Source organism: Propithecus coquereli, unplaced genomic scaffold (assembly GCF_000956105.1).
Source record: "Propithecus coquereli isolate 6110/MARCELLA unplaced genomic scaffold, Pcoq_1.0 Scaffold753, whole genome shotgun sequence".
Classification (NCBI taxonomy): Eukaryota; Metazoa; Chordata; class Mammalia; order Primates; family Indriidae; genus Propithecus; species Propithecus coquereli.
The window spans coordinates 375,714-392,177 of record NW_012153652.1 but is presented as its reverse complement, the minus strand read 5'-3'; the positions used below and the strand labels follow the sequence as shown (position 1 = coordinate 392,177).

Sequence of the window (16,464 nt, the reverse complement as noted above, 5' to 3'; positions counted from 1 at the left end):
GGAAGGCTTTGACGGCAGAGCTTACGTTCTGCAGAATTTGTATTGCTTATTTATCTTGATAAATCTTAATTTGTTTCAATAATTTGTGCTTTCATTCATTTTTTTTTTTTTTTAATTTTTCTCCAAAGACGTTGAATGAGACTGAAATTTTAGGAGGCTGCGCCAGGTGTGTCGTGTGGCGCCGGCGCTGGTATGGGACACGCCCCGTTGAGCTGCAGGCGGCGTCCGGCTGGCCGGGCCTGGGCCTCAGTCCTGCCCTGGGACCAGGCAGGGCAGAACCGAGCGGCTTCTGTAAGCAGAAACGCCCTGTGGGTGTTCGGTACCTGGGGGGCCTCCCCCATCTGCCTTCCGGCAAGTGCAGCTGCTTTTGCTACAGGAGGAGGGGAGGGAGGTTTGGCGTTTGGTTTCTCAGACCCTCCAGTGGGGGGTGGTCATCAGCTCATTGCTGGGCCCCTGGAGCTCGTCGGCCAATCAGCAGACGCGCTTCAGTTTGGGCGGGTTACCTGGCCTGCAGTTATTGACATCGCAAAGACTCCCGCTGAGACCGCGTCTCTTTCCCTGCCAGGTGTGAACCTGGGAACCTGCGTCGTGGGAGTGTCAGCCCAGCGGCCGCCCGGCCCCTACCTGATGGGCTCCTGGTCGTCCTTGTCCTCCTTGCTCTGCGCCACGCGGATGCCGCTCTTCTTCGCCCTGGGGCACCCTGAAAGGCTGAACAAGGAGCGCGGCTCAGACAGCGTCACTGCGGGCTGCACAGGGCCCCGAACCCCCCGGAGGCTCTGGCTTCGTTCTCGCCCAGGCCTGTGCTTTGGGTACCACGGCCACACCGGGGCGTGGGCCTTTCCGATGTGGCCCTTCCATGCCCTGGCGGGAGAGAAAGCTGGCGAGGGGGTCGAGGGATGGGAGAGATTGGACGCCAGAAACGGGGAGGGGGACTTCTCAGTTTGGAGGAAAAGCAGCAGCTGGAGTCACCAGGGAAGATGCTGAGACAGAGACAGACACATGGAGAGAGACAGAGAGAGACACATGGAGAGACAGAGACAGAGAGAGAGACCCAGAGAGACACACACACAGGCAGCGACAGAGGCAGAGGACGGACACGTGCGCAGAGGCGGCGAGGGCGGCAGGGGCGGGCGGAGGCCTTCCCAGCTCGGGCTCTTGCCCCTCCGTGTGTCTGGGGGGTGGCGAGCTGCGTGTGCTCCACTTTAGCGCGAGCACAGACCGCTGCCAACGTCTGCAGAAGGTGCCGTGGGGGCTGAACGTGCTTATTCTATTTGCGTTTCAGATGTTTGGATGTGGAGGATTTGGAAGTGTTTCTGAAGGAAGTTTTCCAGCTGGAACAGAAAGACACACACGCAGGAGAATACACAAAATAACTCGGATGTTTGGAAAGGCACTGAAGAACCAGAAACGAGATGCGCACTGGGGAGGAGGCAGTTTGCCGAGAGGCGCGAGGCGGCGTGGGAGCTGGACGCTGACGCTGGCGCACAGGTGTCGGCGGCATGGCCGTCACCGCACATTCCTGAGCTTGGGGTGTCGTTTCCGCCCCAGTTCCGAGTCTCTGGAAGGTGCAGGTCCTCAGGTGGGACCCCGCCCCCAAGGGGTCTCATTCCCTGTCCAGCCCTGGCCGCCTCCCCTGGGGTGTCTGCGCGTTCCTGCGGGCGTGGGAGAGGGTGGCGGGCGCCAGGCCCACGGTGGCTGTGCTGGGGTGAGGGGGGCGTCCCCACTCCTTGTCCTGTCTCCTCCTTTGACGGGAAAAGGAAAAGAGGAGGAAGGAAGAGGGAAGGCGAGCGGCCTCTGGTTTTCCCTTTTCCGACAGGAAGTCTGGGGCGGGCCGGCGCCCACAGCGCCTCCTCCTGGCGGCCTGGTGCGGCACAGGGCCCGTGACGCGTCCTGGGTTTCCCCGAGTCCATCCACCCGCGTTGCCCGCGTATGCCAGTTAGCATGGGGAGCACGGCCTGAGCTACGCCAGCGCACGCCCGTCCAGAACTTTCCAGCCTGTTTCCTGGGGAGGAGCCCCCTTCCCCCACAGCCTCTCTGTCCCTCTGTCTGTCCCTCCCTCGGTGGGGCTTCCCTCTCCCCCGCCACTGGCCCTTGCCGCGCCGTCCCTCCCGTGGGCATGGCCTCAGCTTGCAGGTCCTTCAAGACGCCCTGGGCCCCCCAGGTCCCTGCACCAATCCCGGGAGTTCTTGGGGCGTTTTCCAAGGCACCATCTGAACCGTTGCAACCCTACAGGCTGCTCCAGGAGGCCTGTTCCTGGGAGTGTAAACCACGCGCCTATTCACCTGTGCTCCCCAAGTCCCGGCCCAGCGTGCGTGGAGTGAGTGACAGCCAGCTGTTGAATGAATCGACAATGAAAGACTCCGTGGGAGAGCCACGGAATCCGACCCCAGGGCCCAGCCCGACACCCCAGGGTTGATGTGGGCAGAAGCTGAGCCCCTCCACCCCAGCCACAGAGGCCTGGCCCAGCTCTATGGTGCTCTCCCGCCTTAACCCTGCATGACTTCCCGGGGACTTGAGGGCCAGGTGCAGCTCTGGACCACCACCGAGGCCTGGGCTGGGGATGGAAATAAACCCACAGAACAAATCAGCAACATAACGAGGTTTGGCTCTGACAATTTGGTGACCTCCAGGAAGCCCTGACTTTGGCATAGGAGCTGACCAGGAGTCCTGGAAGCCCTGTTCTAGGACCAACGACCCCGTCCTCGGCTTTTCTAGCTGTTGGCACAGTGGTGCTTGCTGGCCGTGTGTGGCTCTGGGGCTGGCCCATGGCACCCATGAAAGGCTGGTGCAGGGTGGGGAGCTCTTTGAGGGACCTGCTTGCCCGGGGGCAGCTCAGTGCCTCTGCCCACTGGGTCCTCTCCCTGCCCTCTCTGCTGTTCCCTGAAGCATTTCAGGCCCCACCAGCCCGGGCCCTGGGGTCTCATCTCAGGGGCAGAGTTTGAATGCCTGGGCTGCAAGTCCGATGCGTCCCACTTCTTGCTGGGTTCTTGCTTGGCGGGAACACGGGAACTTTCCTACCAGCCAGCCAAGCGCAGGGACTGAGGTGCGACGGAACTCAAGCTTGCTCCAGATTTCGAAACTCTTTCTCTGCTTGTAGCATGGACGTGAAACCTGTCCCTTGCGACGGACCCACAGGAGGTTCTCCGGAACCGCCGTGCTGGGGAATGTCGCAGGCTGCCGTCTCTCCCGGAGTGGGCACCGGACTGGGAGACGCCAGGTACTCCCGGTGCAGACTTGGCCCAGTCTCTGAGCCTCAGTTTCCCCATCCGTGTCCAGGGCAGAAGCGCTTCGTCTGGGCCATGGAAACAGAAGTGACGATGGGACGTGAGGTGCTGGACAGGGAAGGTGCTCAGCGATCCCACATCCTTTACTCTCACCTGGTGTTTCCAGCGTGGTCCCTTTTTAGGGTCCAGAGTCACTCATCCTGTCTTCTCTTTGCATGGCAGGCCCCTCCCCGGCCGTGTGCTCCGGCCCACGGGGAGCAGCCCTCCCTCCGGGGCGTGGGGCTGCGGATCTGCGAACTGCTCAGGCCCCGGAGTTCAGGCTGTCGTATCTGGCCCGTCTTCCATTCGTAGGGCTGCTGTTGTCCTCTCACCCACGTCCCCGTGTCTCCGCCCACCCCTCCCCCTGCGCTCCCCTGGATGCACCTCGAGAATCTCCAAGTTAATGCACTCGACAGAGTCGGGCCCACCTTATCTGGTGGCTCTGACTCCAATAACGAGACAGTGACGTTGCCTGGGACCTTGGTGCCCCCGGGCCCTTCCTGCCTGCCCCCCAGTCCCCCACGCAGGCCCTCCCTGCCTCCACCTCCTGCACCTTCTGTCCCAGGACCCCTCGCACTCTCCGAGAGGCCACTCCCCTCCTGACAGCACGCTCTCCGGGCCAGGGCCAGGCCTGCGGCTCCCTCACTGGGAGTAAAGCGACCCTCACAGAGAACTTGTCAAGACAGCCACCGCCACGGACTCAAACCTGAAAGTAACCAAGGTGAATGACGCGCTGGCAAACGCACATTGGTTTTGCAGCTGTTGTTTCAACACCTTTTCTAAATCTGTTCCTTTGCTCAGAATATCTTTCTCCCTGACCTGCTGGAAACCCTCAGTCTCCTTCCAAGTTCATCTCAGCGTCGCCCCTCTCCCCTGCCTCGGATCCAGACGCCCTGCCGGGATGAAGCCTCCCTTGTCGGATTTGTGTTATGTATGTACCTGCAGCGTGTGTTTGAGGCCGGTGCCGCCCGCACCACCGGCGCACGCCCCTGCACCTCACCACACCCCAGAACCCCGTCCCTGGTTCTCCTAAGGCCCCAGGGATACACGAGGGTGTAACACACGGGTTTTTTCATGTCTCTTTTCTCCGTAGATGCTCTGTACCTTGAGGTCACGAACATCTTAATCATCATTGTGCCTAGCCTCTGGCACACAGTACGTGCTCAGTGAGTTTTCACTAACTTTCCAGGTTTCTAGGATTCTGAGCTGACGTTTGGGATTATGTTCTAAATGGTTAGCAATTTCTGGACAGAAACTGTGTTCTTCCCCTCTCACGATCGCCGATGCAGGGCCATTGTGTGTCCACATCTTCACTTGGAATTTTATAAATGTTGGAGACACACAAACACTGCTGGGACGCCTGCGTCCTCTGGGCGGAGGAGTGGGTGAGGGCCGGAGCACACGGACAGCCCGCGGTGAGCTGGGCTGCAGGGTTTACGGAACCGGAGAATCCGGGTTCTCAGGACGGCGGGGGTGCAGGGAGGGTGCCTCGTGTTCTCCAGGCCAGAGCGGTGCCGGGGCCGCCACCCGGCCCGGAGCCCGTGGCTAAACGGGTCTGTGCCCGGTGTGGGAGCAGGTCCCGTGGGGGGAACCGGAGCTGCGTCAGCAGGTACCGGCGCTCCCCGGGCAGGCGTCCCATCTTCCGATCACGGGAAGAAGGCCCGGGACGCTCCCAGGCAGGCTGCTCCGTGTCCGGGCAGGGGTCACCAAGCCTGGGGGTCTCCGCTGTCTTCAGGACCTGGAGACGCTCCATGTCATAGCAGGTAAGTCCTTGGGGTCCTGCCAGGACTCCCCAGAGCACACAGGGACGGAGCAGGTGGCTAACGTCTGACCTCCGGCTGTCGTCCTGGAGGCCTGGAGTCTGCGTATGGAGACAGAGCGGAGTGAAAGAGCTCGACGGGGGCACAGGAGCCGACAGTGCGGGCAGCTCAGGGCCGCGCGCTTGTCTCGCACCTGCAGGTGGGTGAGAATCGTCTGTGTGATGGCGAGGCCGTACACGCCGAGGGCTCGTGGTAACTTTGGTGCGTGGTAAGTGCCCGGTAAATTCCATCTGTTGCTATCACAGGCCATGCTGGGCCCCGACGGGAAGAGGAGGTTCTGGTGGGAGCCGAACCCCGCGGCACAGTCCCTTGTGGGAAGCACAGACGCCACCTCTGCACGGGGGCAGCGACCGCAGGGCCCTGGTGCTCTTGCTGTTTGCGTGACGCTACTCACGAGGCACGTGGGCGCCAGATGAGAGACAGCGGGAGGCCCTCGGGACGCCGGCCTGTAGGATCAGACCGAGCGGTCGCGGCACCCGCAGGTCTGGAGGCTGCAGAAGAAGGAGGTGCCCGGGAAGGGTCAGAGAAAAGGAAAAAGATGACTGAAAACAAGATTTTTTGGGAAAAGCTTGAGAAACTTTCTTGTTTGTAAACAAGAACGCAAAGATGAACCCCGTCAATAACCGAGCTCTGTGGGCCCCTTCATAGGCGAGTGGGTGACAGGTCTCTTCCCTGAGGACGGGAGCAGGGCATTGCTGAGGGGCTTTCTGAGGAAAGGCCACAGCGGTAAGCACTCGTCAAGGCGAATCCAGGAAAGTTTCGGATGCTGTGCAGAGACTGGACGCACACCGCCCTCGGGACACGAGTTGATGCGAGAACAGTCCGTCGGGGGCCCAGGGTGCTCCGCTTCCTCCAGGGCCACTCTCTGGGCAGGTCCACGCCGCGGGTGCGAGCGCCAGCCTGCTGCATCGCCTCTTGGCCTCTCGGCCTCCTCACGGTCAGGAGGAGTGACGCGCCGCCTGCTCAGCGTGGCAGCGACGACGGCAGGTGGCAGCACGCTCCATCAGGTCGCGGAACCCCGCCCAGCGGGAGCCTCTCGAGCAAGACCGCTGGGCTAGACAGCAGCGAGCCCCACCCTGCGCGCGCAGACCACGTCTGGCCGTGTGCGTGTGTCCTGCGAGGGGGGGAGCAGTCCACGGACACCAGGCGCTCTGGGCATCCGCGCCCCCGAACCCGTCTGGGTCACTGTTCTGTGACGTCACCTCTCACTAGAGCCCGCGGAGGGCGGGAGATGCCTGGACTCGCGTAACCAAACACTTAGATTATGGCACGACTGGGGAAACGAAAGGCCAGCGAATCGCTGTGCAGGTGACGTGTTCTCCGTAGCGTGCGCGTAGTAGCATCATCTTCACGGTCCTGGGAAATGGCCAATGGCGGATCAACACTGAAAGAAGTTTCTCTAGCCGTATTTATGGCCGTGGACCTGGAGAGGTTTGCTGCTTCCCCTGTCGGCTCCTGCCAGTCCTCAGCGGCCATGGCACAGAGCTGCAGGAGCCGCACCGACTCACCGTGGGCCTCGGCTCGCAGCGGCTCATTCACACGAGGACCGTCCGTCCTTTCCTTGACGAAGCGCTCAGCGCGTTTAAGCACCTGTGCCGGGGAAGCTGTTCCTCGGAGGAATAATCTGGCCGTACACTGCAGTGTGCTCAACCCCGACAGGGCTGTGTGTCGGACTCAAGTTCGCCAGAAATAAAATCGAGTTTCCTTCCAGCTCCGTGGTCAGCCCCGGGCCACTTACTCTAGGCACAGGTCGCAGCTTACATTTAAGCTGAAATTGTATTTTAATCACAGGTTTATGCTCTATTAACACTTAATATTCTACGATATCTGCAAAATGAATAAAAATGTTTAAACCAAATATGACTGAGTTTACATGATGCCAACCACCCCCTCCCCCGCCAAAGGAATCGGTAGAAAATCAGACATTTAGACATGAAATGACCAGGAAATGTTCACCTTGCAGCTACGCAGACACTATAAAACGCTGGAAGTTCTGGCCATGGAAGAAGACTGAAGTATTTCTTTTCTAAGATAAATTAAAATGAAGACTAACATAGAATGTGCTTGTCGTTTTATATTTAACTGGAGCGTTTACACATTTGATTTCATCTAAACCCGTGCCCTGACTCTGGCAATCCGGCTGGAAGTGGCGACTCACTCTTGCTCTACCTTCAAACACAGCGGCTGGTCCTGCCCCGCCTGCTGAGGCCCCGGGGGACATTCAGCAGTGTCCGCAGGCGGTCGGGTTGTCGAGACTGGGTGGTGGAGGCCGGGGGGCTGACCCACGGCTAGGAGCTTTCTGCCCCAAAATGCCAACAGCACGGAGGGTGAGAATCCTCGTCAAGAGAATGAGACGTTTTCATTGATTCTGAAAAATCCTCCTGTAAATCGCAAACTTCCGTGGTCCGTGGAGGCATTCACAGTTTGTGCTTTTCTCAGACACGCACTGTTCAAACATCGCTCCGGATGGTGGGAGTGGATCACTCACAGTAGGGTTCCAGTGACAGGACAGTCACCATGTGAATTCCCCGATTGAAACCGAGCCAGCCGGCCAGGCGAGGTCCCACCCTGACCGCGGGGCCTGGTCACCCCCGGCAATGGGGGCCTCACTCTGCTGCATCTTTGCAAATAGCCCAACAACCCAACCACTGCCCCCGGGCTGCTGGGCTGTCATCAGCTGCCCACACTGGCAGCAGCCGTCCTAATTCCTGCCATCCCTCCCCTCCCCCTCCTCCCCCCGTGTGGGGGGCCTGCACGCAGGAAGGCTCCTCTGCTGCTGGGCCGCCTGCTTTGTCATCCAAGATTTACAGCGAGGAAAGGCAACTGCTATCGCAGAGCCCAGTTTACTTAAGGACAGACGCGGCGCGTTCTCCACCGCGGGAGACCTCGCTGTAAGTCGGTCTTGGTTCAGAAACGTTCTTGGCGCTGGGTTTGGGTCCTAACTGAACACAGACATCGATTATCTGCAGTAGATTCCTTCAGTGTAGACAATGTACTGACAAAGGCCCCTGTGACCACACTGCGGTCAGGCTCCTGCCGGACCCACCGTGGGCCTCCCTCTCTGTCCTGGTGGAATCCAGTCTGAGCAAGAATCCCGCGCAGTCAGTTTAGAGACAGCCCCCACCCCTGGAACTGCACCGGGATGTCCCGTCACTGGCCAGCCCTGGCAGGCCCTTCCCCTGCCGCTCCTCTTAGCGCCTCCGCGCACTGACCTGCCCCGCTCCTGGGTCGTCCCGGCTGGAGTCGGAGCCGAGACCAGTCCCTCCCCGCGAGGCAGCCTCCCTACTCCTCCCGCCCTGGCCCCTTGGATGGGGTCTGCCTGACCATCCTTAACGCGTGTGGGTATTTTTTCTTTACTAGCACCCAAGCCTCTTTCTGTGCCCTCCCGCACAGTGCCTGCCATAAAGGAGACACTCACGGTGTCCACGGAGCGTCAGCCAGGGCAGACGTGTTACCTCACGTGAGGAATCTCCACGCCACGTCCAGGCGCTGCCCCCTCCTCGGCGGTGCCAGGCCTGGAGTCTGTGGCGCCTGGCATTTGCGCAGCACGCGGCCCTGCCGACCCTTCCTATAGCAGCTGCGCGGCGTGCGGGGCGGCTCTGCGTGCTCAGAGATCGGCGCCCGGGGCATCGGCACAGAACGCTCGCCTCTCCACGGCGGTTCTCAGGGGTCTACCCTTGCAACACGCTAGATGCAATTCTGTCTCCTTTCCTCTTGCAACTGAGAAAGAGGTGCTACTGGGTGACTTCAGACCTGCCTCTCACGGAAGCGCCTGGACTGCGGGGAGGTGTCACGGGGAGCGGGCGGTGCCGCGGGGGCAGCGCTGCTCCTGGCACGGAACCGCTGGGTCCCTAATTTTACCGGGGCGTCAGGCCGAGTGCGCCCCAGGCCCGAGGTGGGTGACATTCCTGTGACTTCAGCGAGAAAGCGCAGCTCTGGGGAGGAGAGCGGCGTCTGCACGTACCTCCGGTGAGAAGCGTAATTCCCAGTGATGTGTCCGGAGCCGTCGCAGCCAGGGGTGGGGCACCTGCAATTACAAATGCAGATTGTTGACTCACTCGGGAGAAATAAAGTTCTCCGAACAATCAATTTCTTACTGATCCCAAAGCAACCTCTTTATTGCTTAAGCCGCTGCTCGAAAGCGGCCACTGAACCGGACGCTCCCAGATCTAAGCCCCACACGAACCTGCCTCTACCTCTTCCTCCCAGCCCAGCGGCGTTGCCAGGGGATCTGACTGGGGTAAGGGTCAGGGTCCTGTAGTCTCTGGAGCACCCAGCGAGCTTGGTCCCTGGGACCTCGTCCCTTCCCTCATTGCTTTAGGTTCAGGGGAGGCCAGTTATTACAGGCATGTCTTGCCCCATCCCACGCGTGAAGCACGGCTCACGCGTGAACAGACGGCTAGAGAGTGGCCTTGCTCTGACGCGGACACCAGCATCGCAAAGGTCACCCTGACTGTCTGGGCCCTGGCCAGGGGGGCGGCCCCAGGGTCCAGTGAGGGCAGCAGCCTGTTTCCGGACTGCGGGATGCAGGCCGCCATCTCTCCGACTGTCCCTGTGCACTCAGTGGGTTGTGGTCACCGGAGGGTCTTTGCTACCTGTAGCTGACTGGAGCAGAGCACGGGCAGCCAGTGCAGGTTCCCAGGCCAGCGGAGACCAGGACGGTCGCCGGGCACCTGCATCACCTGCGCAAACCTGTCCAGACAGCCCCATCGAGGCGCTAAGCGCGGCTCTGCCACTGCTCTACCGCGACAGAACCTTTCCGGAGGGTTTGATTGTCGCCCCCACACAACTGCTTAGCTGCCCCGTCCAGGGAATAGTAACAGCACCGCACAAACATTTTCAGTTTACAGTTTCAGTGGCGTTTGTTCCCACCAGGAATAAAAAGTGAGGGCAAAAATCGAGAAAAATTTTTTTTTCTTTTTCTTTGATTTTTTACTTTTCCAGGAAAAAAAAAGACAAGAATGAAGTGAATTTGTAAGTGATATTTCCAGCTCCTCGTGGCGAGACTCAAGTGCCCCATCCCTATGCACTGAGCACCTGAGTTTCTGCAGGGACAGGTGTCTAGTGAGTGCACCGCTCCCGGGCTGCAGTTTGCTCCCCTCAGAAACACTCTGGATGCCGGGAGCGGGGACCAGGCAGCAAACCACCTGCTTACAGGTGGGCGTCCTCAAGACCGGAGGAGAATGGCGGGGAGTGGAGTGGAAATGCAGGAAGCTGGACTAATTTCAAGTATGTGAGTGTCATATTTGACAGCGGGATGTGTAGACGATGTCCAGTATTCTCCTTCAGTCCTAAGAAAGGACACGTGTTCTAGATCTCAGGGTGCAGACACCGACATTCCGTAGCGTATCGAAGGGTCAAGTTCAAGGTGTGACCTGTTCCGCGGACAGTGGAAATACACTGGGTGAGAGGAACCTTCGGTGTAGCCCGTCAATGCCTCTTTAGTGAAAGCGGAATTTGGGTCTTTACAACAAAAGTTCGAGGCAGAACAGTGACGAGGTATTTTAAACAGTCTCCGTATATCAGAATAGTAACTCCCAATGTGATAGTTGGCCTGGTTTTTGTTAAAGCAACAGCTGTTCGTATACACTTAGATTTCGATCGCAGGACTATTCAGTCAGTTACTAATCATTGTCTACATAGTAACCTAAATGGCTCAGCTAGCCGATTTTCCAAATGACTCTGGCACATTCACACAGGGAGGGAACTCTGACAGCAAGAAAAATGCTTCTAAGAAAACCTGATCTTCACGCAAGTTTCTGTTTTGAAAATGTATCAAGAAACAAATTTTTCCTACCAGTCAATAATATATACTTTGTCTTACCTTTTGCTCAAGAAAAGGCTTCTTAAATTCCTCCTAATTTAAGTACATACTGCAATTTATTTAAAATTTATTTATTTTAATGTCCTTAAACATTTTTCAGATGTCTTTTTTGGTGGGGGTGGAAGGAAGTTGACCTATTTTGCTCAAATTTAAAGTGAGGTAATATAGCCAGAATAATACAATTAAAATCAGATTTTTACTACCTGTAAAAAAATGTTACGGTAGTTGCCATGTGTTTAAATGCCATTTACAGATGTACAATCCACCTTCTGACAAGAAAAGAGGTGTTTAAAGATGTCCTTTTGCACCATGAAAACAGCAAAAAAATACTGATTGGGCTCATTTTTAGAGCTTTCGCGGTGCTGGGAAGGAAAAAAGTCAGCAGAAAGAGGACTGTCTTTCTTAACAGGTTTGCTTTTACTGTCAGGGTTTCCAGTTGGGGAGACGGCTTTGAGCCCCAGATCTGCCCCTGGCTGGCTGTGGGGTGTGGGGAATCGTTCACCCTGCCAGGACCCCCGTCCCGGACAAGGAAGGTGACATCGGGCTCGGAGTCCCTCCCCTCCCGCTGCGAACGCCACACGACAGAGCTGCCCTGAGCGTGAGCGGAAACGGCCAAGATGCAGACTGGGTCTACCGAAACGACAGTTCGTTTTCTCTGGGGTGGTAATTCAGCTTTTTCAGCTTTAGGTGGTGCTTCTGGGCCACGTAAGGCGGCCCCAAAACAGGTTTTCAACTGTTCTTTCAACTGTTCTGTTCATTTTTATGTTATTGCTCAAGGCTTTCAGACTGTTTTAAATTCTTACATTTACATACAAATCTCCTAGCTTGAAGAAGTCTCAACTTCAAATGTATAATTTTGTGAAGTCGATGGATGAGGATGTGATTGTTCACCCAAGGAGAGGGATCTGTTTCTCAGACGAGTCAGCCGCAGGCCCTGACTGTGAGCACGGCTGACTTGCGGCGCTCGACTGGCATCTACCGGCCCGAGAGCACGTCTTCTCCACGAGGGGCCCCGGGGACCCCGAGGACAACCGCAGGCTGCAGCTCGCGCTGCACAGCTGGGCTTCCAGTGGCAGAAGAGACTCCCTGGGTTTCCATGGGAACGGCCCTCGACCCCTTCCAGGGAGGCAGAGGTGCCGCAGCAGAGGGAGGGTTCAGGGAACACCCAGGCCCTTCCTGCTTTCCTGGGAGGTGCCACGATCGATGGCTCTGAGGCTGTTTTAGTTCCGATGGGTGGTTACGGATGTAAAGTTGCATTAAATAAAACTCTGGCTTTATATATATTTTCTCTTTTCTATTCCAAACGTACTATTGACAAAAATACTCAGAGAAAGGAAGTGATGAATAAGTAATCTTAAAATCTACCTTTGCCACTCCACAGACACATTCAAGACAAAAATATTCCTGATTTTGCTTTCTCTCTGGTTATGTGTTTCCCTGAGATTAAGCAGTGTTAGGAGAAAGAAAATTTGGGTAGTGCGTATCACTATCTGGCTGAGAAAACTGGTCATGTTTGGATATTTAAAAATGGTAGCGGAAAAATCATAATAAAATGTTTTAAACAGTGTTGAAGTTAGGGGTGACATGCAGAATTCAGGCAAAATTGAAAAAACAACAAAAAAACAGAATCACTGACAACATTTTGGCGTTCTGATTTCACGGCAGGAGCTGTTCTCACGTAGGAACAGCTGAGCTTTTGCTGCTTTTGAGGCTCTAAGAGGTCCGAGACCTCTGACCCTGACCCCAGCTCCCTTTGTGTCCCTGGCTTTCTCGCTGCTGTTCACCGGCAGAGAAACATCCTGTCTGGACCTGCAAGAACCATCACTGGCCACAGGTTCATGGAGGTCACAGGTGTATACTCTAACACCGAAAAAGAATTTGATGTCCCTGCGTTAAAAGACGTAACCATACACGTCACACAATTTTGCACTGGCACGCATCACAGAGACGGGCAACCGCCAGCCCGCTTCTCAAACGTGCCTCTGCTCTGCCCTAGCAGGGCACAGACCCTTTATCGTGCTGTTTTCTCCTTTTTACGAAACCGCGACCTGAAACAGGGCAGTAGAAATGGAAACAGGTGTATCTACTGACTAAAGTCGTATTATTGCTTGATTGCTTATTGCTTATTGATTGATTATTGCTTCATACGAACGTCTTAAAGGTGCTTCCTCTATATTCTATCATCCCATTCTCTCTCTTTTGAAAAGCAATATTGTGAAAATTAAATGCTTAAATTACACTAAGATGCTCAGAACAGGACGTTCTCTTCGTGACGGGAGCGCCCTCTAGTGCGCTGCATGCGCGGTGCAGTCGGGGAGCCCACCTGGCCAGTTCCCCAGCGACTGCTCACCAAGGAGCTCAAGGCAGAGCCAAGGCTGCAGACACCTGCTCTCCAGGGCTCAGAGGGAGCTGCGTGTGCTCTTGCTGCACAGCGTGGGCCGCGCACCTGGACTCGGCCGAGGGGCCCTCTCGCCACCCGCCTGGAGAACAGGCTCACACTGACGCCCTCGGAGGCAGGGCCTGGGGGACTTCTCAGCACGACTCAGCGTCTGCTGGGGCTCCCTGCTGGGGAGACTGAGCCAGTCAGCCATGCGGTCTGTCCCCCAAAATCAGTTCATAAGAAAAAACATCTTGAGGAGACCTGTGCTGTCTCATCTGGAGGGAGGAGTCACCCACTTATCTTAAGAACTCATAAATACAGCTCACAGCACCGCCCCCGGGCTCTGCCTGGACCACCCCTCTGTGGCTGACCTCACTGCCTGCCCTGATTTTGAGCTGAGTAGCTAAAACATACATAAAAAAACACTGAATATTTAGAATAATAAAAACAAATTTCAGACTAATGTACTTCGAATTCCTTGAAGAATTTCACAGAAAGCTCTTTTAGTGTTGTCTTTTTTTCCTTTGTTTCATGACAATTCTATAAAGGGGGCTTAATCAGTAATATACAAAATATGAAGAAATGATAAAAATGTAAAATTAGGCCTTGTCTATAGTAGAAAAACACGTTTGTAAATCAGAACGATTCCAGCCACATATAAAACCCTCTGTCCCACTTACACAGAAATTTCAATTCAAAAACTTTTTTTTTTTTTTTTTTTGCCAGCCTCGGTGACCCACACCTGTAATCCCAGCACTTTCGGAGGCCAAGGTGGGAGGATCGCTTGAGCCAGGGAGCTCAAGGGTGCAGTGAGCTATAGTTGTGCCACTGCACTCCAGCCTGGTGACAGAGCAAGACCTTGTTGCTAAAAAAAAAAAAATTTTTCTGTCTAAACAGATCTGATTTTAAAAAAATATATTTTTTATTTTGATTCTTTTTGTTATATAAATGGGAAACAATACAGAAATGTAGAATAAGGCAAAATACATTTAAAAATGGAAAAATGACATATTCTTATGCTACATCTCTGCAGTTTTCTCTTAAAGCAGAAAGAAACCAGGTTACTTTTAAGCAACATACTGTCTGCCCTCCTTACGCATGGTCGGCAAGTGCCAGCTCAACCAACCAGGGGTCACAAATATTTGCAAAAAAAATCTGAATAAAGAATACCAATACAATAATAAAAAAATACAAATAAAAAGAGACATTGTAACGACTGTTTACAAAGCATTCAGTTGCATCAGGTATCTTCAGTGATTTAAAGTGTGCAGCGGGGGCGTGTGGGGCTGGTGCAAACACCACACTGCTCTACATCAGGGACTTGAACATCCTCAGATTCTGGTCCCTGCAGGGAGCCCTGGAACCAACTCCTGGGGACACCGAGGGACAATTTACGTCATTTTGGCCAATTTCTTAAATAAATGACATAAAACTCAAGGAAACACAAAATCTTGTAAATTGCTATTGAATTTGTAAGATATTCAATAATTTTCTCCTTTTCTGAAATTTTGTTAGGTATGCGTATTTTCAGCTCCATCCCACTCTAGCCCAGCAGCGGAGGGTCCTGCATTCGGGTCTGATACTTTCCAAGCCACCATTTGGCTGCCTTCTCCCCGAGGAAACCCCCTACCCCCCAGGACCCTGCCCCACCTGCCCTGAGCCTTTGTGGTCCTCCCTCCCGTCTGCCCGGGGCCTTGCGGCAGGCGTCCCCATGTCTGGTGACACCAGATGACACGGAGCACTGCAGGAGCTCCCAGGGCTGGGGAAGCTCCCCACCCTAAGCGAGCAGACGCTCCGGCTGTCCCAGCGGAAGCGTTTGCCACGTCCTTGAGACGCTAGGGTCTCCCATTCTGCTCTGTTTCTTGAGAGTCAGGCGAGGGGCGTTTATACTGTGATGTTTAGGGTACTCCAGTATTAGCAAACCTACACGTTTCAAAATGTGAGTAGACTTGTCTACGTTAGTAGCTTTCTGATCTGTCTAGCATGTCAATGCAAAACTCCTTCCTCTTTTGGTTCCAAACATTTTTCTTTCTGAATTATGCTCAAAAACAAACAAATGGGAAAGAATTTTAAAAGTGACCTTAACATATTTTTTCATAAATTTCTTCTTGGTGATTCAGATAGCATTTGGAATAGGTTAGGCCTCAGGTTACTAAGGAAGTGGAAGTGTCATTGTGCAGACGAAACTCAAAAGCTCTGGTGACAGGGACGCCTGGCTGGTGGAATGTCAAGCAACTGTGTGGTTACGGCAGGTGGAACAGGTGTCACTGCGGGTGGAGGGGCCTCGTGAGTTGCAGGACGCCCAGGAGTGGCCCTACGCAGAACATGCAATCCGCACGGTCTGTGACGTCCCTCTGGATGCTGCGTGCATCGCACGGCCCTGGATAAACACGGACGTCTGCGTCTGGACTTTGAGGCTCCCAAGCCTGTATCAGCTGTGGGTCAACCTCTAACGCATGCTGGGTAAACCTCCCGTCCCACCCACCCCCCGCTCTGGGGGCCGTGGCCCCGGGGTGCCCTCGGAGGGTGCGGCTGCACTGGCTCTGGGCGAGAAAGGCGCTGGGATATTGGACCCAAAGGAGCCGACCACGGGCCCTGCTCCGGGACTCCCTTTCTGTGGGACCCCCGCGCTGCAGACGTGGCTCTTTGGGGAGCACGTGGGGGCTGCCGTGGCGGCTTCGTGGTTCATGCTGCATGCAGTTGTGTGTCTCTGCTTTGTTCAGTCATGCAGCCTACGCGTCTCCACTCCTACGGCACCTGTGTGGATCATGCTGCCCTCCTCGCCCAGGGCGGGCGCCTTGCTCAGAGCCCTGGTTGCCAACACTGCGACCTGCTGCAGGGCCGAAGGCGCCCCAGGTACATCCAGCAATGGCTCCTGTCCAGTGCGGCAGAACGTACCTAGCACATCCTGACGTCCCATTCACTTAACGGGATGTGTCCATGGGAACTGCTGCCAGAGCACATGCACGTCCAGCAGCAGTGGAGCGGCTAAACAAGAGGCGGGGGCAGCTGGAGCCAGTATTGGGGTTGGACTCGAGGACCCATGCAAAAAAAAAAATACAACAGGTGACTAGTGCAGCTGACTCAAGGCAACAGAAACACCACCCCTAGCCTCTCGCCCGCGCCAGCGTGAGCGAGTTACACCCGGGCTGGTGCTGTCAATGACCCACTCACAGG

At 55.6% G+C, this 16,464-nt stretch overlaps 1 protein-coding gene across 2 annotated transcripts in view; it reads right to left on the bottom strand.

The window, feature by feature from the left end:
* MYT1L (myelin transcription factor 1-like) overlaps positions 1-16,464 on the bottom strand; it is a 157,044-nt gene that overhangs the window by 29,506 nt on the left and 111,074 nt on the right. For both annotated transcript variants that reach the window (XM_012662171.1, XM_012662172.1), the window contains 2 exons: positions 9,048-9,110; positions 625-708 (listed from right to left, as the gene is read on the bottom strand). In XM_012662171.1, the coding sequence (XP_012517625.1) occupies positions 625-708; positions 9,048-9,110 (147 nt within the window). The remainder of the gene's footprint in view (positions 1-624; positions 709-9,047; positions 9,111-16,464) is intronic.